General features: G+C 39.4%; 1 protein-coding gene across 13 annotated transcripts in view; it reads right to left on the bottom strand.

Moving 5' to 3' along the window:
- The window catches only part of HDAC4 (histone deacetylase 4), a 423,758-nt gene that overhangs the window by 19,442 nt on the left and 382,703 nt on the right, over positions 1 to 21,613 (bottom strand). For all 13 annotated transcript variants that reach the window (XM_090044962.1, XM_090044959.1, XM_090044963.1 and 10 more), the window contains 2 exons: positions 9,363 to 9,481; positions 7,518 to 7,651 (listed from right to left, as the gene is read on the bottom strand). In XM_090044962.1, the coding sequence (XP_089901088.1) occupies positions 7,518 to 7,651; positions 9,363 to 9,481 (253 nt within the window). The remainder of the gene's footprint in view (positions 1 to 7,517; positions 7,652 to 9,362; positions 9,482 to 21,613) is intronic.

Here is a 21,613-nt window from a genome sequence, read left to right as displayed (position 1 = left end):
TGCTTCTACCCTGGGGGTCTTCAAAAGGAGGCTGGATAATCACCTAGCTGAGGTTGTATGCCCCCAGTACTCTTTCCTGCCATAGCAGGGGGTCAGACTTGATGATCTGCTCAGGTCCCTTCTGACCCTATCAACTATGAAACTATGAGAAACAGTCAGCACGGATTCACCAAGGGCAAGTAATGCCTGACCAACCTGATTGCCAGATTCTATGATAAGATAAACTGCTCTGTGGATGTGGGAAGAGTAGCAGATGTGATGTATCTTGACTTTAGCAAGACTTTTGATATGGTCTCCCACAACATTCTTGCAAGCAAGCTACGGAAGTGCAGGTTGAATGAATGGACTATGAGGTGGATAGAAAACTGTCTTGATTGTTGGGCTAAAAGGATAGTAATCAAAGGCTCAAAGTCTAGTTGGCAGTGCTCCAAGGGTCTGTGTTTGGGCCTAATTTTGTTCATTAACTTTATCAACGATCTGGAAGATGGGATGGAGGCAGGTTTACAGATGACACCAAGGTGGTGGGAGTAGTAGATACGCTGGAGGGTAGAGCTAGGATTCAGACAGTCCTCAATAAATTGGAGGACTGGACCAAAAAAAAAAAAAAATCTCATGAGGTTCGAAAAGGACAAGTGAAAAGTCCTGCACTTAGGACAGAGCAATCCCATGCACCAGTACAGGCTGGTGGGCTGACTGGCTGAGCAACTGGTCTGCAGAAAAGGACGTGGGGGTTACAGTTGACAATAAGTTGAATATGAGGCAACAGTGTGCCCTTGATGCGAAGAAGGCTAATAGCATACTGTGCTACATTAGTAGAAGAGCTGCCAGCACATTGAAAGAAGTGATTATTCCCCTTTATTTGGGCCTGGTGAGGTCACATCTGGAGACTTGTGTCCAGTTTTGGGCCCCCCTTACAGAAAGGATGTAGGCAAATTGGAGACAGTACAGTGGAGGGCAACAAAAATGAGTAGGGGACTGGGGTACATGACATCTGAGAAGAGGCTGAGGGAACGGGGCATATTTAGTTTGGAGAAAAGAGGACTGAGGGGGGATTTAATAGCAGCCTTCAACTACCTGAAGCGTACTTCCAAAAAGGATGGGGCTAGACTGGTCTCAGTGGTGGCAGATGACAGAACGAAGAGCAATAGTTTCAAGTTGCAGGAAGGGAATTTTAGGTTGGATATTAAGAAAAACTCTTACAAAGAGGGTAGTAAAACCCTGGAACAGGTTACCCAGAGGGGTGGTAGAATCTCCGTCCTTGGAGGTTTTTAAGACCCAGCTAGACAAAGCCTTGGGTGGGATGATGTAGTTGGGGACTGTCCTGCTTTGAGCAGGGAGTTGGACTAGAAAACCTCCTGAGGTCCCTTCCAACCCTAATTTTCTATGATTCTATGAATGTGGGTCTCATCTGGCCAACTGACTGGCCACGTGCTACTCATCCAGCCTAAGTCTGACACCCCTGCTTTAATGTGTAATATTTGTACTGCATGTCTGGAGCCTGGCATAATCCAGCTACTAATGGCATTGCTGATTCTTGGTTTCAACAAGAGGTTAGGACAGCTGGTTGACATTGTGGCCAGAGCCCACAGAAATGAAAGACAAATATATACCTGCAGTATTTGAGAGGTCTGTTACCATGAGCACTTTTGGTAATATCAGGCCAGCTCTGATCATTTTATTGTTTCATTGTAGGATACACTGGGAGCTCCTGGATATCTGGCCCAGTGCTCCTCACTGTGTGGAGCAATCTGTAGCTAATCTTAAGAAATCTGACCTCATTAACTCACTCCCTGTGTCATACCTGGCTGGCTACTAAGAGCCATCTGCTCAGATGCACACTGGGCATTTATGGTGTGAAGGTAACAGGGTTAGGTGCCAAGCTCCCAAGAGGATGACTGCCACTATCTTACTGCAAAGTATTATAGCACTTCTGTCCTAGCCAACCAGCTTAGGGACAGAGGCTCCTTTCTCTTGAGCAGCAAAGCTTGGGCTACGCCTCAGCCTGGCACTCTCCTCAGGGATGACCTCTCCTTTATGCCCAAGGGCTCTGGCCTATAACACTTATTTCGAAATGAACCAACTGGATGCTGGTTCTCCTATGGCAAGTGTTTAGGGACTTTCCATGCAGTGGCCATTTCAGGGTGTTTCCCAAAGCACCTACAGACCATACTTCTGTCTCTGTGATGCCTCCCCTTCCACTCCCTTCTGCGTTATCAGTATTCATTCTTCCTCAGATTAGTAGTAAACACAGTAGACTAATTGTGAGCAGGATAACTCAGTTTGCTTTCATTCCAGACAGGTATCAATACATCTCCTACTGCAGCCAGGGTCCCTGATCATAACGTTGGAAACATTTTCAAGATTGCATCTTGGAGGACATGGCTGCTTTTCTACCAGCTGGGTCCAATTAGCTAGCTTGGCCTCCCTCCCACCTCCACTTCTATATGCTTATCAGCTATCATAGCACCATTTTTCTGTATCCTGCCTGGGACTCTATGCTTACATTTTCTATTAGCTTTGGAAAGAGAGCTTTATCAGGCCACAGACAAGAGTTTGGATGTTAAATTTTGGCTTTACTCACTGAGTATAAGTGAGCACCAGTCCCAAGTTGGCTTTTTAAGGTTAGAAACCAGTTTTAAAAGGAGAGGTTGCCACTGTACACACAGCAAGCTCCAGTGATGACACATCCACCATTTAATTGCAAAAAAGTCTCCAATTATTGTTTCTGTGAAAGCAGCACAAGACTCTATTCAAACACAGTCACGCATTTGTCTTAGAGAGGGACCAGCACACTGGGAGACTGTCTAGGAAGGGAGCATTTTGAGAAAAGATGCTGAGGCATGAGGCCGTCACTGATGACAGTCCTAGCCTCAAATGGAAACTCACTTACAATTAAGTGTGCTGAACATCCTGCAGCTCAACTACAGCCTGATAGGATGGTATGCAGCAGCATATTCTGGCTAGATCAGCCTTCTGGGTGAAGGTTAAATTCAAGGGGGGTGATGGTGGTTTAGTTTCCTTGGGACTGTGGGGAACGGGGGAGTGGCTGGTATTGCAGAAACCACACAACACCCAGTGCAGTATTTGATGTTTTCCAGATGCAGCAGCTTGCTAGCATCTAAGTCACAGAGAAAGGCAAGAAGGCCTGGGCCTTAAAATTAGGCAGCCTGGTAGCTGACCTTGGGTAGTTAAGGATGTTTGGTGTGTGAGTTCTGAAAGCAGGGGGATGCTAGATGGCTGTGTTGTGCTGCCTCCCTTGCTTTCTGCTAATAATATTTAGATGCCACCTTAAGACACTTATAAAGAGAGTAGTGGCTTGTTAAATGCAGTTTTCATAAACAGGGCAGGTCCTTAGTATATCCTGCCTTCTGCAATCTTTATTCTTTCAACTGGAGTCACATTATTTGGATTGGTTTTAAACAAATAAAAAAACTGTAATTAAAGAAACGTATTTTAAAAACAAAGTTCAGACATTGCTAAATCATTTTACATAAATACTCTGGTACGTAAAAAGCTCACAATGAAAGCTATATTTTCATTTCCCTGACACTTGGGAGCAACCCCAAGCTCTACACTTTGGAACCACATGGACATTTTTTTAAAATTAAAATTCTAATCCCAGTTGGTGAATATGGACACTTGTGGGGCCTACATTTTTTTCTCATTTCCTACTGTTTCACCATATAATTTTGCCATATCTCTTAAGTTAGCAAATTTCCCCTGCAGCCTGCTTCTGTCCACAGCTGGCTGTCCATGTGCATGCATGCAAAATTGTCTAACACACTGTATATCAAACTTCATCAAAGGGCCCGCAGGACAGAGCCCTCCAACTTCTTTGCATTAAAAAGATTTTATAAAAAGACTTTGATAATATTAGTGCTTCCTGCTTTTTGATGTGCACAAGTAAAAGACCACTGTCGTGCTATCTGTACAGGCTTATAACCTACTTACCAAAACCAAGAACAGGTCTAATCTTAAAAGCTTTTAAGTTCCTCACTATTTTTCTGATTATCAAGAGAAAAAAGGTTCTATATTAAATTATACCAATCTATAAACTTATGAGCAAATATGTGCTTTGCTAAGTGGAAATGATCACTCGTTAGTTTTATAGATAAAATAAAATATTTGGAATATTTAAACCCCCCCACAAAAGGTGGGGGTTGCCACTACGAGATGATTCTAAACAAGGTTACCACTAAGGAAAAGACTAACACTTATAATTTGTTGGTTGTTTTCTTACCCTCTCCCCTTCCAAGCTTTAATATTTGTCCTGAAAATGCTAGAGCAGTGATTCTCAATCAGGGTGGCTTGAGATCCTTTCAAAGGTGCCCTTGGGTGCCAGTCAACATTAGCACTGTTAGGTGTGTAAACATGACTCACAGAATAAACTCAGCAATTTCAAATAGGAATTCAGAGTGTTAAAATCTTCTGACCTACTGTGGTTTTTCTCAGTTCACTGCAACAGAAAAACTGCTCTATTATTTTTCTGTAGTTAAAAAACAAGAGTAAACTTACAACTGGCATTTTCTGAGGAGTGCCTTGAGCCTAATGGAGGATACCTTGAGCATAAAAAGGTTGAGAATCACTGGCTATGTCTACACAAGGGACAGACTGCACAATTATTACTACAATCATTTAGTACTTGTATAAGCAAGCATTAAATTGGCGTTACTGTGCAGTACCATCCCTATATGTTTTTCAGATGCTACTGTGCAGTAGCAATGAGCTACTGTGCAGTAGTTTGTTACTACTGTGCAGTAGTGGTACATCACGGTTAGTGCCTGCCAACACTACTGCACAGTAGCAACAAACTACTGTGGACGCACACACTAGGTAAGAGACTCAAAAAGCAGGCCTCATCAAAATTTTGGATAGACTGAAGAAAATCACCTCCATTGATAAGGATCTCATGAGTTTATAGTATAAGAGGCGCGGACTGCAAATGAGATGACATTGCTAAATCTGACTGGAGGCTAGCACAGTTGGTTTCCCTAGTTACCATGCATCTCTAGAGAGAAAGAGTTCCGGATTCAGAGGAGGCTAAATGTGGTCAGCAGATACAGGCTGTCTATACTTTCGTGCATATTTAAACTCTGGACTTGTCAAAACAGAGAAAAGAAAGTTCTTTGCCATTAAATTGCAGCTCCACTCCAAGAAAAGCTTATTTGTAGTTCAAGACTATTTTGGACGCCTTGGTTTTCAATTTGGACAGCGCTAGAGCTGAAGTATGGATCAAGAGTTCCTCCACATGACTCTATACCTCTTGGCATTTTTGATGCTACAGCTGTCTACCTCTTGCATCACAAGGCTCTTCACTGAGGAAAGGTTACAAGAGAACAAATTCTTCTTCAGGAAAGGTAAAGGATGCTGACTGAACCCTCCTTTCACCTGACAGACAGTTTTGCCTTCTGTAAAACAGGGGGAAATGGCCCTAAGAAGAGTGTCTCTGTACCTTATCCAACATGAGGCTGACTTGATTGTTTTCTGCTTTTCTCTAAGAAACATAAAACATTTACTTGAGTCCAGGACATTTTTCTCTGCCTGGATGTTTCAGAAATCACTTAATCCGGGGGTTGGGGGAGTGCTGCACTTCAATTTGCATCCAGAGCAGCTATGTACGATTCTCTAGGCTATCATAGAGAATAAAAGCTTAGAGCTATCATAGAGACTAAAGAGTTAGATTCTACTGAAGGTGGTGGCTCTCATCCAGCATTGGTCACGGGTGAGCTGATTTTCCAAATCCCGCATGGAGGTTATATAGGTAGAATCGATGCATGTTGACAAATAGAGCCTTGTCATACAGTGCAAAGCATACATGGTAATCCCATATTCCCTGACACAGCCAAAAATAATTTGCACAGCATTCAATTTGTAATAATATCCCAATTTTACAGCATCACTCCAATTTGATATATCTAACCATTTTTATATGACACTAATTCAAGCAGTCTGTGGTCTAGGGAATAAATACTATATTTTTTAAAAATTCTTCACTCATCTTCAACATTTGTTTCGAAAGGCTTCTCAGAGCTGTTGCTATGATGACATCTTCTGAGTTAATAGTGGCTACTTCCTAAGGCTCCAGTCTGACCAGACATGTGCTTCTTAGCACTGAGTCCAATTTTCCTAGATGGAAAAGCAATGCAATGCTGTTCTGTCCATTGTGTGTCCATGCATGCCTGCCAGCATTCTGCCATTTGGATTCTGGCCATGAACTGAAAACACATTTAGTATACCATGAGGAGTGTGGGTGTCCAAAAAAAGGAGGAATACACCCGAAGACCTGGGTTGGGGCTAGCCAATATAAACAAGTTGCTGAAATTCATAAGCCTATAAGCTAACAAAAATAGAAGTTAGAACTGAACCTGGACACCTTTAGTGTATACCACAGGTACAAACATGACAGACAACTGCAGAACACTGACTTAAGCACAGCCTGTGATTAAGTGGCTGCACAAAGCGTTATTTTTTGATTTGCTGCTTAATTGTGCGCTTGACTCTAATCTAGGGTTTTGACTAGGACAGACTGAAGGAAATCGCCTCTGCTCATGAGAATCTCATGAGTTGACAGAATAAAAAAAATGTCAGGGACTACAACTCAGATCACACTGTTTAATCTGAGTGGATGCCAGCACAGTTGATTTCCCTAGTTATCAGGTATCCCAAGAGAGAAATAGTTAAGTCAAATGTGACCACTATGAATTATTTTATTACTATTCATTTTGGTAGATACATATAACTAGTGAGCTTAACTGGACTTGAGGTAGCAGCAGGCTGAAACAGGATTGCTCTAAGGTTATTGGTGAGAGAAAGGAAGAATTCAGTTCCTTTTTTTCCTATACTTATCACTGCTATCCAAAAGAAAAAGGGAAAAGGAAAGCAGCAATATGTCTGCATACTCACCCCCAAAAACAGAACTATTTCCTGAGTGCCAGAAACTAGATTTGCTCCTGACACTTAAGAGGGGGCTCCAAACTCACATGCTTCCTATCTAGTTGTCAATCCACCAGCCTTCCTCGACACATCCTACAACAGCTATGCTTTTTCAATACACCAATCTGTGGTACTGAAAAATGTGAAAAGTATTATCAAAACAAACAACAGAATGGCTACTGAGGGGGGAGAGCACACAGGAGAGAAAGTCTCAGATACGGACCATAAATATAAAATAAACCAATTCATTTATTGTCACTGCCGAAGCCCAGGGAAATGCAATAAGGGTATGAGCAATAAAGACAAATTTCACTTTTATAATTCAGTTCTAATTGTCTGAGAAGCTGCCAACAGGGAAGAGGGTTTTTTTTTCTAAATATGTTATTTTCAATCTGATGCTCTTCCATTAAAGGAAGGACTAGGAAGAAAGACAAATTAAAATTTAAGAAATTTAGAAAACTGCTAATCGATAGTGGCAAAATACAATTTCATCATGCTGAGCTCTGGAACAAAGCTGTTGAATCTGTAGTACCTTGAATTTGTCAACATAAAGCTATCCATAGTGCGTTTAATATTCTTTATACCTCGTTTCCCAGCAAAGCAGAAACACATGCTTCAGACGCATCACAAATGGCTGTCAGGTCATGACCCCCTTCAAGGGCCAGAACAATTCGACCTCCGGCCAATCCCATCAGCTGCTTTGTCAGGTACCCAAAGCCTGTAACAGGGCAACAGGAAATGCAAGAAAAGGGCAAAGGTTGTCAGTGGAATCAGACTCCTGGCAAAGGATCAAAGAATTATAAAAAGGAATTACATCATATTAAAATAAACCACAAGGGATCTACAAGGACTAAACACATAATATAAGCCAGGTTCTATTTTAATACGTTTGTTTCAGAATTTCAGCTCGACTCTTTTGGATCAGTGTAAGTGTATGCGCTACAGAACAGATTCTTATCTCGCTTCCCTGCATGTAAACCTGGAGGAGCTCTGTAACGTTCATTAACATTGCTTTAGATTTATACCAGGATAACTGAAGTCAGAATCTGTTCTGCTATGTTCTGAATTTAACACAGTAGAAAGGAATGGAAAGGAAAGAAAAACTTCTTGACGACAGGAACAAAGTTGGAAGATAGCTGCTTCTGCTCTGATTTATAATATGAAGGAGAAAAAAAAGCATCAGAATGAATGTCATGAAGGAGACTGGGGGGGGGGACAACAGATTGCAGTTTGTGCTTCTGTTTGTGAAAAATTACAGTTACAATGCTTTACAGGCATTTGACATTGAGCATTCGATAGCAGCTTCTTTACATATACAATATGCTATAAGAGTCCTTGAAACACCTGGACTTTGATCATTTGACACCCAGTATATTTAATTCCACTATTGACATAGACTCCAGAAAGGAAAAAAGAAGGAACTTCCCCAACTCAAAACAAATGCATAAAAACCCTTTCATTTCAGACTTCCCTATTTTCTATTTTGCTATAAGTCTCACCCTCAGGCATGTTTGCAACTAAAGCACTTGGTTAATTTAACAGCCTGGGAACACATCTCACTGCCTGAACCAACTACATAATAAACTCCCTGAGGTCAATTTTACATTTTATGAAGGTAAAACAAAATTAGAGAAAATCCAACAACTAGGTAAATAAAATATTCTCATTTGTAAAGCATTTGTGTAGTCCTTAAAAAAACCCCAAACAAACCCTTGCCTTTTAAAGTCTTCCATTTCAGTTCATTCTTTTAGAAAGCTTGGAGGTTTATAAAGAATCTAAGCCTACAAGTTCACCCTAGATAATCCCTTCCTAACAGGCATCAAAACTGTAAAAGTTCTTTTTGATTTTTTTAGACTTTGGCTAAAAAAATTCTTTTCTTCTTTGGCTTAAGCAAAGTAAATCCAGATTGACAACAGGACAACAGAGGAAAGAATTCAGCCCTGTATTTGTGCAATACACATCACTGTGGATCTGAAGGGGAAAGGTTTTTTTCTGGACTACATAACCTTTTGAAAAGACGAGAAAAATATTCAACCTGATTTATTTTCACTTAGCTCTGGAGAAGAAAACTGAATCCCAGCAGATCTCTAAATCCAGTGTTTACATCTGACATTTCCTTGTTCTTCACTTCTGCCTGAGAAACTTGTAACTTAATGTTGTTTAGCAAATACCATTCTCTCAATTAAGAATTGCATACAAATGTTGTTCTATGAGAGCAAGATGCCCACCGGGCCAACACAAGGAAGCAACTGAAATGCACAGAACAGTGACAGGAATACAAATGGTACAAATGAACACATTAAACAGAAAGACCTGTGGGCAGGTCTGCAGTTAGTGTAAGTGGTAGTAACTGCTCCACTAAGGTGAATGGAGCAAGAGCCATTTACATCAGCTCTGGATCTGCCCCCTGGTGTAAAGCTGCAACTTACATTTTGCTGATAGATTATATCCTCCAAGAGGTGTAGGATGACCTTCCACGGCATCAAAACCAGATGATACCAGCACAACATCTGGGGCAAATTCATCGGCAATTGGCATCACTACCGTTCTGCAATGAAAATTAAACAGTAGGAAATACAATAATGTCAGACTCTTGAATGAACAAAGAAACAGTATCATCTAGAGCAAGCTACCATCAAATCCAGTATTTTTGCTTTTAGCACTATCTACTTTCCCCGTCACCACAAGATGAGACTATTAAAACCAAGCTACCAGAACAGGTTAATGGAACATTATGTCACACAGCTCAATTTTAAAGTTAATACCAGCTTGTTGCATAACTTATTTAGAGGACTTAATTAGTTAAATCATTAATAATGTGACAGTCCAAATAGGAAAATAACGCAGTATACAATAACTTCTAGATTTTCAGGTTTGATAGACACTCTTGTTGCCTCAGCCTTCATTTTGTGTGTAGCTGGGTCAGAGGTGGAAAAGATGAATGGAGACAAGAGGGGAAAGGATAGGTCAACTGGCAGAAACTAGAATGAACTGGAAAACCCATCATTTAATGACCTCATTGCGTGGCACTTGTCTCTCTAGCTGCAGTAATATGCTGCTCCTAAATATCTCCATAAACTGCTCCAGCATCTGCAAAGGCACTTATTTTTTCCATCCTGCAGTTTTCATTAACCATAATTAAAGGCTGGCAATGTCACACTGAATACAAGCACTCCCTGATGAGGCATTCTGTGTGGCTGTTTGGAGAGCGTGAAACCACAATGTCGGTCTTATCCTTATGTAACCCACCACTCAACTAACCCACTAATAAACGACGTGATTGAAAGCTGGCAATAATATACGGTTACCATAAAACAGGAGGTCTATAAATACATACAGAAACCAAAGCTAGCTTTAATGTTGTTGAAATTAAAATAAAATTCTCTCATCAACTTTAAAGAGGCACAAAGCAATTCAATCCATTTTAAATTTGCAAATGATTAGTAAGGAACAGGAAATAAAGCTACCACGCCAAAAAAGGAGATGCACAGAAATATCAACAAGTGCTAATCTCTCTATTTCTACGTATGAAGGTACTATCATATTGGTTTATCTTTCCCTTCTCAAAAAATTTTAATCTAGCCTTAAATCCTATTCCAAAGAAACTCTTAGGTGTAAACACCAAATTCCAGATGGCACGATGAAAACTAAGTACAATGGAGAGGCCAAGAGAGAACAAACAACTGCAATTTCATCTGATACCCTCACTGCAAGCACTGTAGGACTGAAAATATATCTGTGCAAACATTTTAAAATAAATACATTTTCTTTAGCTGAAACGTTACAGACCCACAACCTTTCCTGCGAACACAAAAGCTTCCAGAAAACTTGCTTGAATGAAGGTCGTATTAAGGGATTCAGTACTTTGGTGCACCTACCCTGTATTCAGCATGGAATATATGGGCAGACATACAACTGTGGTACTCAGTTAGCAAACTGTTTTGAGTACTTGTCCTCTGCTATAATGTCACTAATAAGTGAAATGAATGGTGTAAAAATGAAGGTGGACTAAAACTCACATTCTCTTACATATAGTAGTGTTTTCTCTGCTCTTTTTCTGATGTGGTGCAATGACTACTACACTTATTAAAGTATCCCCTATGTTATTACATATATGACTTGTGGCAGCTGGGTAATGACATTCCACTCTTCTGAAGCTTTAAGTTATTTAAATTGGAGAAGCTGGCAATTCTCTACTCCCTGTTCCTAAAGCTTTTATTTCCAACTTATAAAAGCCATGTTAGCTATTATGTATTGTAGTAATTTACACTTGTTTCCAAGATTTGAGTTTGTAAAATAGTTCGTACACAGAATGCAATTGTGTTCCATCTTCCAAAGCAATCACATCTGCGATGTATTTTCTCCCTATTGTATGTTTATTATTGCTAAGAGTATCTGCCCAAATATATGAACTTGTCTATGTCAAGAAGTGTGTTGGGGCATGCTCTCAAACCATGTGTTCCAATAATGTGCATAAAGAGTATATATAAATTAATGGAATTTTTTTTATCTATGTCTAGAAAGGTATGCTAATTTAGCGTTGAGGTTGTTCAAGTGCATTTCCTAGCAATGCAATTGCTGAAGCTCAAGGAAACCACTAGTTAAATCAATATTAATGTTCCCAGAAAACCCAGCTAACCTTTCTGTCTTACAAAAACACTAAGCACTCAAACATGCTCAAATGGTTGTGCTATTTATATGCTAAATCTAGCATATAACACTTCCAATGTTTAAAGAAACAACACATCTAAAACCTGAATACATGCAAGATTTTCAGAAATCTATTACAACTGTAAGAAAATAAAACCTAACCTTTGAGTATCATACTCAGAAATACCATCAAGTTCCTTGCATATTGTTTCCTTTGGTATAGCTGAACACTGCATGCATTTCTCTAGCAGACAGAATTGATTCTTCCCAATGTCCAAGTACATAATTTAAAGAAATCCTCTATCTAACAAGAATTGGGAGCAACAGCACAAATCTTTTAGGAAAGATAAAACCCACAATTTACCTGAGAGTAGTGGTCACATGTGTAGTCTACACTCATTTTCTTGAATGCCTTTTCAAAGCACCAAGAACTTCTAAAGGTATTAGTGTATTGGCAGGAAATACTCCAAGTTAGTAACATGAACAGCTGTCAAGCGGTGTACAATTTTCACAGGTCTTTAAACAATGTCTGTTAAGCCAAATGGGATCCCAAGATATATCAGCTAAAACTGGAGATATGTCATAAAGCTGACTCAAAAATGATTGCACTGTCAGAATGGTGAAAGGTAAAAATTGAGTACTGCATGGTCTGACTAAAGTGTTTTGGTTTCATTTCATCGCATATGATTGCCATGGTAATCTAATGCACCCCTGCGTTATTACTGGTGGCCAGTCTACAGTGTTATAAAGATATACAAAAGGAAACTACTTCATTCCCTTTACCCTGTCAGAAAAATAAGAATCCATTTTCTGTAGTGGTTATATGTCACAGTACCAAGTGAGTGATGCTGATCTTTACCAGGCTGCAGAGGACTTTTAGCTGTTGTCACAATTCTAAAAAGATGAGATTTTTTTTTTCCCCAAAATGAATTTATTGCCATATAAACTTTTCCTCCAGACACATTATTATAAAGACAAAATAGGGCCTTTTCCTTATGCCTTTAAAGCGAACAAAGTCTTTTTAGTGAAACCCACAGGCATTCTAAGTAGAAACCACCTTATTCACAAAAACTTAAGCAGCAGTTTCGAAGCAAATTCATGTGGCAAAGTGTTTTCCTTCTGCTTTGAAGTATTACTGAGCTATTTAATTCCTAACCCAAAGAAAACTGCTAAAATCATCATAGTTTTTTTTCAAAACTAGGTTATGACACTGTTGGAATTTCTAGCATCTTTGACTGTTCTGTGGTATCACCCCACTTCCATTAGAAGCAAAAACCAGAGTCAACACTGAATTGTATATAGCGGCATGTCCACGGCTACAATTTTAAATGACTGATATGACCAGTGAATGATAAGTCTTTGTATTTTATGAGACATGAATGATCAACATCCCGTGTTTCCCATTTAAATATTTGTGAACTGGACCAATATGAAATAGCAGTGAATGCCAGGTAACCAATATGAAAACCTTACTCATGTCAGCAACAGTATTCACCAATGGTAAGTAGACATGACAGAAGTTAAAAGATACCTTCTAGTGGTATGAACCCCACCCCCCGCCCACATACCTTATAAACTGTTAAGAGCTTGCTGAAAATTAAAGTTTGAAATGTATTTGCACAAGAGGATGCTTAATGGTTGTCATTAAAAAGTCATCATTGGCCAAAAGTGATTGCATGGAAGTATCTGAGATTTCCACAGTTGCTCCTATGTTTTGAAAGGGGAACATTCTATTGTAATGGTTGGCAAATATAAGTTTTTTAATGGCTACCACTGCATTCATATGTAATTGTTTTAAAAATGAAATAAGGTCTGCTTGATATTTGAAGCAAGCTATAAGGTCCACAAACGATCCTCCTCCCCAACCCTGAGATTTGAGCTACAGCCTGCTCATTCATCTGTTATAGCAAGTGCCATCACTACATTTGACCAAACATAGTCTATATTATCCACTGATTTTAAGGGGTGAGTTTCACATGCGGATCCAAACATCTAAGGTACCAAGCTTTGAGTATGATCAGAAATTGAAGGTGGATATATTTCCCATTCAGATGCACCTGAAATCTGGGAAAAGGCAAGGTGGTTTTAATGTGAAAATAATCAATTGAATGATACTGCCAATTTTTGGGGTGAAAAACCTGTGGAATCGGTACATGGAATTTTAGTGCAGTGGAATCCAGACCTGAATCCTTTCCTGGTTTTGTTCCTCTAGTCTAAATGCTAGCTCAAGCCTCATGTCTCTCATATCCAAGAGACAATGTTGCAACAGGATCTGTACAGAGGTAATTGTGTAAAGCTACATCAAATTCAGGGGGACTCTGCATGGGCAGGACTTGGGCCATGGGACCATTCAAACTAACTACACTCATTTGGACTGTACTAACTGTCCTACATGTTTAAGCATGAGGTACTTCCTAATCCCCCCCCCCCCGGGCCCCCCTTTTTTTTTTTTTTTTTTACTCCTTAGAAACCGTCTAAAAATGTAGCCTTTAGGGTTAAAATCTCACATGCAAATATTATTTTAAGATTTGAATAGAACTGATGAGCATTTAAGCTAACTTTTGAGTTATGCATTTCTAATATTTGTGAGCAACATTTCAGATGCATCAGACATACTGCTTCTACTTTGTTTTGGGCAAATTAAGTACAAGGAAGAAAGTATTCTTTTTTTATTGAGACTAAGCATGATAAATTACAGCCCAAAAGAAAAATAATGAAGAAATCTGAAATGATTATTTGTTACTACAGTGACAGGCATATTATGAAAAATGCTACAGATAAAAGTTATGGGCAGTAAAACCAGTAATTTTATATGGAGTAGGCTCTTTTAGTATACATTTTGTTTATGGTGGTTGTGATATCACTGATTCTATCAAAAGAACAAGAAGATCTGCAACAGAGTCTTTATGGTCTGATTATTTTTTTGTGTTGTTGATTGCACAGTGTTATGCAAGCAGTAATTACACTTTTGAGCCTTTTTTCCTCTGTTTCTTGTTTCTTAAATCTTTGCTGTTGTCCTTAAAAATGAAATGAAGCTAAGCTGAAGTTATGTATTGGTTGAAATTTGTAAATACTGGAACCGCTAACTGCAATTATTACGTACTCTGAAAAAAATCAATTTCTTGAATTCTTTCATTCTACTTTATTTTAATACATGTAAAATTTATTAACTATTCATGGCCACCCCATCAATCAAAACAGACATAGCAAAGGCAAATCGTATTTAAATTTTCTTTCTGGTAAACAGTTCTGTGAAATCTAAAAAGTTATTGATGCCTGCAAGAAAACAGTGAAAGTCATCCTGTTTTATTTCAAAACACTTTTCCTACTATTGGCTTCATATAACAAAGCATCTTGTCCTGCTGCTAATCTGTCCCCTTAAGTCATGTCTCTCTGCTTGTAGCAACAATAATCTCCACAGTAATTTATTATGTCAAATAGGGTTAGGAATTCAGGTAAGAAATAAGCAGGCAAAGCACATGAAATCTTGCACACAGAAACAAGGTTCCCATGGGGAAATTCCTAGCAGTAAAGGAAAAAAAAATGAAAAACCTCTATACCTCCTATCGGATACAGCTTTTAAAAATGCTTTTGCTATGTTAATGGGCCTTTAAGAAATTCAAAACAAGCAGCAGTCTTTCATTCTATAGTCCTGATTCCACTTATGGCTTAAATATTTTAATTAAAAAGGTGCATGACATTAAAATAGAGCATATATGGAATATACAATTGATTTTAGTCACAGTACCTCAGTATCTAATACATCAGGAGAGTACTGTCACATAACCCAGGCAAACAAGAGACAATGCAACTGCTAGTGCTTCACTGTATACACATTCTTATATTGAGCTTCTATAAAAATATATACTAAAATAATTTTATTTCATTGTGTCAATGATAATTCTCCTACCCTTTTGCTCTGATTTTCCTACCTAGGTTTACGTTTGGAAGTGTCCCAAGAGTTTATGAAAACAGAAACACTATTCCTTATTTTATGTAAAGTTAGGAAACAACAGACACTGGTAGAAGTAAAGCTGAAAATAAATCAGAACCACGTACCAAAAAAAATGTGTTCCAATTAACATTTTGATGATTTTAGGAATTTTTTAAATAATATGCTATGCATTTTATGCATTGCAGTTTAAATATACTCCTCATAAGCTATGAAATCTATATTGCCCAAATACCTTGGTGGTGAGTTCAGCCATGGAACACTAGTGCAGTAAATGTTTAGCTAAATTATAATGTTATGCGGTCTCAAACAGGCATATCCATACAATCACAATACCATGGAATGGTGCCAAGCGCTCAATTAAATACTGAATTTGTTTTGTTGGATGGAATGTCCATTAATGGCTGAAGTGAACTTTTTCAGAATGTATCAATAGTTTATCATCTCAACTATGCAGTCTGTGATTTTAATCCTCAGTCATGGCGCAGCCCAAGACAAACCTGCTCTATCTTGTTTTAACTCCTGCTACCACTTTTGAAATGACTCTAATACTTTTAATAAATTCATGCATTTCCTTAAATATTCAGATGTCATGTCACTTCTAGCTTTATGAAAACTTTTAGATAAAACGGGGTCATTTATTTTATAATTTTTACAAAAATCAGTAGAAAAACCTAACCACAAGTTACTATTTTCCCTTTGGCAGTACATAAATAGTACTGCTTGAAACAATTTTTGAACCTCAGGGTGACCAGGAATTTAATTTGCACTCATTTGTTTAATTTTTAGACGATTAATTTAGGATGTCAGCATCTCCCAATTACACTCTCATTTAAATGCTTTTACTGAACCTGGTCATCAATTGCTAGCCAATGTGCCATACTTCTATGTAACATGTTAAACGGTTTGCAGCCAAGCATATGAAGAGTTAAAAAAAAAAAGTATATCAGTATCTTTGTTGAGCTCAAAGGATTTCCACTGATTCCTCTACAGACTTCAAAGCCTCACAGTTTGGCATTGGGACTGGTTTGAATTAAAGTTCAGTTCTCCACTGTGAGTTTCCAAGTTCATGGTGAAAATGCCTGCTGCTTCTGGATTTCATTAGGGCCAATTTTCTTATCTTTTCTTCATCTTAGGTTTGATCCCCTGCAAATGCAACGTGGCATTCGATGGGGCGAAATAACAAGGTGCTCCCTTAAAGGCATGTATTGTCTCATGGGGCTCACAAAAAGGGGATATATGACCCATTCCCTTCACTTTTCTAACTCTCAGGGGACTATAAATTGTAAACTTCAAAGCATAATTTTACATTAAAAATCAATAAAAAAATTCAGAAAAAAAAATGTTTTTCAAAGAAGCTGGTTAAGATTTAAAAAGGTCACTTGATAATGTATCATCATGAGCAAACTTGGCATGAGATTAAAAAGGTTCCTGCTTTAACTTACAGGCTTGAAGGTGCGTATGGGTATACATGGTCGGAACTGCAATGTATAAGATGAGTTGGTCAAACAACTTTTTAGTAGCACTGGCAAAAAGAGAGAAGACTGTCTGTAATGCATATACTTTAACAGCTAAATTCTCTGGGCAAAAAAATAAAATAAACTAATCAGCATCAATTAATCAAAGTTTGGTTACAAGGTTTTTTGTTTTGTTTTGTTTTGTTTTTTTTACAAGTGGAGGAAAACAGGAAGCTACAGTATAGTTACTTTAACTACATGTTGCATTGGATTATATACATTATTTGTAGCTTTTTAAAATAAAAATCTGTCAAAGGTGTCAATTCCTCTTTGTTCAAAATGATGAATTGATACTGTAGGAGCTAAAAAAATTGCATAAAACAAAGGAAGGAGAAGGATGCTGCTGTCCTACTTAAAAGATAAAGGATTACCTCATAAATTTCATATTCCATTTGGGTATTTTCACAATTTTCCCTATATTTGCATCCAATGCTTTGGCTAGTTAACATCTCCCTAAAATTATGTAAAGTGTATACCAGAAGTGGGTTAAACCTAATCTGGAGGGATAAACCCACATCAACTGCCAGCTGTAGAAAACAATATGAATAGAAGAAAGACAGAATGATCCCTGGGAAAAAAAAATGAAATCTATAAAACTGTGGCAGATCAGTAATTTATATGCATTTCCACATGGAAAGAACTTTAAAAAATATTTAGAAAGGAAAGTTTTGCCCCAGAATAGCACTCTGTTTAACAGTACATTACCTGAAGTTCTGCTTTAGTCAAAATGGCTTATCCTCATTTCACCCTGTTATTCTTTTGCCTTGACAGTAAAGATCAGACTGTCCTTTTATGCTAGCCACATTTACAAGGGCTGAAAGCATGAATGCAGGCTTCCACTACATTCTTAAGTATGAGTGATGCAGTGTCACTCTTTTCTGAGCTTTCTAATTGCAGTTCAACAAAGTCGTTTTGTAAATTTTAGACAAACTCAAAAACTGCTGGTGCACAAGAATTGTCTCCAATGAGGAAAAGCTCCAACATCCTGCTCCCCTTTCAATGAGATGAGAAAGTCAAGGCTCTGACAAACCATGTTCTCTCATATAACACAGCCTTATTTTGTCGTAAGCTTTTTTTCTTTTTGTTTAATAAAGCATAAGAGCAGAACAGAGGTCTGGAGAGTCACCTGTCAAGGGAACAGAATGCTGTCACAAAACAAACTGCCATCCATGGGTATATAAAAACCGAAGGAAATGGCGAGCTGTGTGATGTAATATATGCTGATCTAGTGCCAGTTTTCTGTTGAATCACAGGGCTTGTGTTAACAGAACTACTTTGGCTGCCTGATGTCAATGGAGAGGAGTAATATCAATCAGAATGCAGCCCCCTTCTCTCCCACAACGTCTCCAATTAGGACCTTGCCCCAGAACTACAATAGACCTTTCATGGGTGGCTCAGGTGTGGGGCCATAAACAGTGCAGATGCACAAGCATCGAGTCAGATAACATTAGTCTTCTGTTGCTTCAAACAGCCCTGACATGCTGAGGAAAATAAGAGTAAGCATGTTAACTCCCATAAAAAAACAAAAGGCACTTGGAAAATTCAATGATTTTAAGACATCCCAAGATATCACATATGGTTGTGCAAGAATATCTGACCACTGTGGTGAGGTCAGGAATCATGGCATTAAACTTTTCTGGCTGCACTTAGGGACTGAAGACTAACTCTCTGGGGCAGACACTGTTTGTGTAGCATCTAGCATCACATCTTGGATTAGTCCCAAGACACGGCAGATGCAGGTATTAGAATTCAGGAGTATAGAACTAACTCAGTTAAGAAAATCTAATTATGATCTAACAGGATTGGCAAAGGACCTCTCCCACTATCTCAGGGATGGACAAAATGCAGTCTGCGGACTAGATCCGACCCATCAAGGGATTCTATCCGGTCTACAGTGGGTCCTGACACAGGTGTGGGGGGGCAGCCTGACCTATGGCATATGCAGCCAGTCCTGCCACCCCCAGGCCATGCAACAGGGTAGAGGCAGCACAACGGCCAGACTCAGTTTCCTAGCAGCTCCCACAGTGGGGGGCTCACTTTGCCCAGCTGCCACTACCAGCGCCTCTGCTGCCCTAGCCCATCTGCCCTGCATCCAGCACTGGGGGCACTGGAGGATGGGCAGGCAGGGTCTCCTTGGAGACTGGCAAAGGGCCCCCACAGGCAGGGTGGGCTCAGATGCACGGACCCACTGGCAGGCAGGGAGTGGTGTTCAGGAACAGAAGAGGTGGGCAGGGGCTAGGATCAGGGGGCAGTGACAGTGCAGGGCTGGGGCCCGAGGTAGAGCCATGATCCTTTCCTTGCATGTCCCTGTGATGAACCCTAGTTCCACAGGCAGGGACGTGTGGCGAGTGGATTGTGGTTCTTCCCTGGGCCCTGGCACCATGCTATCTTACCGCCCCACAATCCTGGTCCTGGCCCTTCTCCACGCTGGACACTGCTCTGCCCCTACTTGTGGTCCCATACCATCCTCTTGGCTGAGTGCACCCTGTCCACAGAGGTTCTAGGCCAGTCTCCATGAAAACCCTGCCCACGTGGTCCATCTAGTTCCCCAGTGGTGGGTGCAAGGCAGGTGTGTCTAGGGCCAGCTAGGATCAGTCTCCCCCTCTTTCCCTCCCCAGGGTCAGCACCTTCCCCCCAACCCACCACAAAACATCTCCTTAACATTCCTTAAGTGGGTCTCCAGCCAGTCCTGCACTATCCCACACCTCAGCCCCATCTAGCCACAGTCATTGAAATAAAGAGAGAAATAACCGAGTTCACTGAGTTTATTGGGACAGTAAGGAAAGAATATGATCCATGACCACACTGAGTCACCTCCAAGATGGACCAAGTCATAGAATCATAGGAAAGCAGGGCTGGAAGGGATCTCACAAGGCATCTAGTGCAGCTCCTAGCTCAAGATAAGATCATCCCTGACTAAGCCATCCCAACTAAGTATCTGCCTAATCTGCTCTTGAAAATTTCCAGGGATGAAGAATACACAACTTCTCTAGACAGTCTGATTCAACGCTCAACTACCCTTACAGTCAAAAAGCTCTTTCTGATCTACAACCTGAATTTTCTCTGTTGCAACTTGATGCCATTTCTCTTAGTCCTATCCTCTACAGCCACAGAGAAAAGTCTGTCTCCATCCTCTCTCTAACTGCCCTGCAGGTATTTAAAGACTGTTATCAAACCTCCTCATAATCTTCTCTTCTCCAGACTAAATAGCCATAGCTCTTTCAGCCTTTTCTCCCAAGCCATGCTTCCAAACTGCTAATCATTCTCGTTGCTCTTCTCCGGACTCTTTCCAGTCAGTCCACATCTTTCTTGAAGCGTGGAGCCCAAAAATGGATACAGTACAGTCCAAGTGAATTTAGTGGTACCCCATTTAAAAAACTAATTTCATTTATAATTTGACTAAGGAAAAATAATACAGCATTTTTTCTGTTGGAAAGCACCCTTAAGTCAGATTTGTCATGGTCTTTTTCTGACGGAATAGATTCCACCTTGAAATCTTTGACTATTTTGTGAATCACTTGCACACCGAAGACTGCTAATACTGTGTGGCACCCTTGAATCTCACACACCTAATTTTTGTTCAATAAATCAGATTAGGAAAACAAGTTTTCCTATATTATCAAATTGCAACTGGAGTCTCAAATTTGAGTAATTAGTCACTGAATTGAATTACTTGTAAGGAAAATACTCTGAACATGAAAAATAGACTACTGCTGTCAAAAGCTGGTACAGCATCAGTGTCTTCTTCATTTCAGAAGCAAACGTGTATGATTTATTATTTTTTATTTAGAATAAAAGTTTTAATAGCTTAGCAGTAAGGTGTCAATTCACAATTTTAAACAGCTTTTCTTTTCAACTATATTTAATTTAAACAAAAATGTTTAAACAAAATGGTCTAATTTTATTTATGCAATTTAAACCCATCAGTTTTTATGCAACTTGGTCATTTCTTACTCAGAGCTCTGGCTCTTTTTTTTTTCATCTTCTCAGAGGTGAAAAATCAAAATGGGTTAACACAAGCCCAAATTAAGTGCCAAGAGCATATGTAGAATAAGAACAAATGAGAATGGGTATCAACAGGTAAGCAGAGTAAGTTAAAGCAAAAGGTCTTCAGTGTTAAGGATGGGACATTCAACCCTGAAACAGATAACAATGCTTTGTTCCATTCTGGATCCCATTCCCCTTTACTCTGGGCATTCATGGCAGATTGTTACATCTGTCATGTAATTAGTACAAGTTTTACATGCTGAGTCATAATATGCCACATGTTTAAGCAATCTATCCCTTGATAAAAATGGCTAACCTGCCTCACAGAAATTGGAAGTGAAACTTCTTTGTGGCAAAAAAGTATCCTACATTAATTTTAATGTTTGGCATATTACTTAGACCCTCTACCACTGCTACCTAGTTTCAACGATGTGCCTTTAAAGTTCTGGGGAAAAGGGGAGTGGACGGAGCTGCCTGCACTCCCATACCACAAGCAAGCAGATGTTTGCCATGAAAAGACAGCATAAACTATTACTACAAATTGTTGTGGTCACAATTTTGGGCATTCGTGATG

This window comes from Crocodylus siamensis, chromosome 4, assembly GCF_052110815.1.
Source record: "Crocodylus siamensis isolate JL-2025a chromosome 4, ASM5211081v1, whole genome shotgun sequence".
In the NCBI taxonomy this organism is placed as follows: Eukaryota; Metazoa; Chordata; order Crocodylia; family Crocodylidae; genus Crocodylus; species Crocodylus siamensis.
Note: the sequence above shows the minus strand (reverse complement) of the source record. Positions and strands in the feature narration are given on the sequence as shown.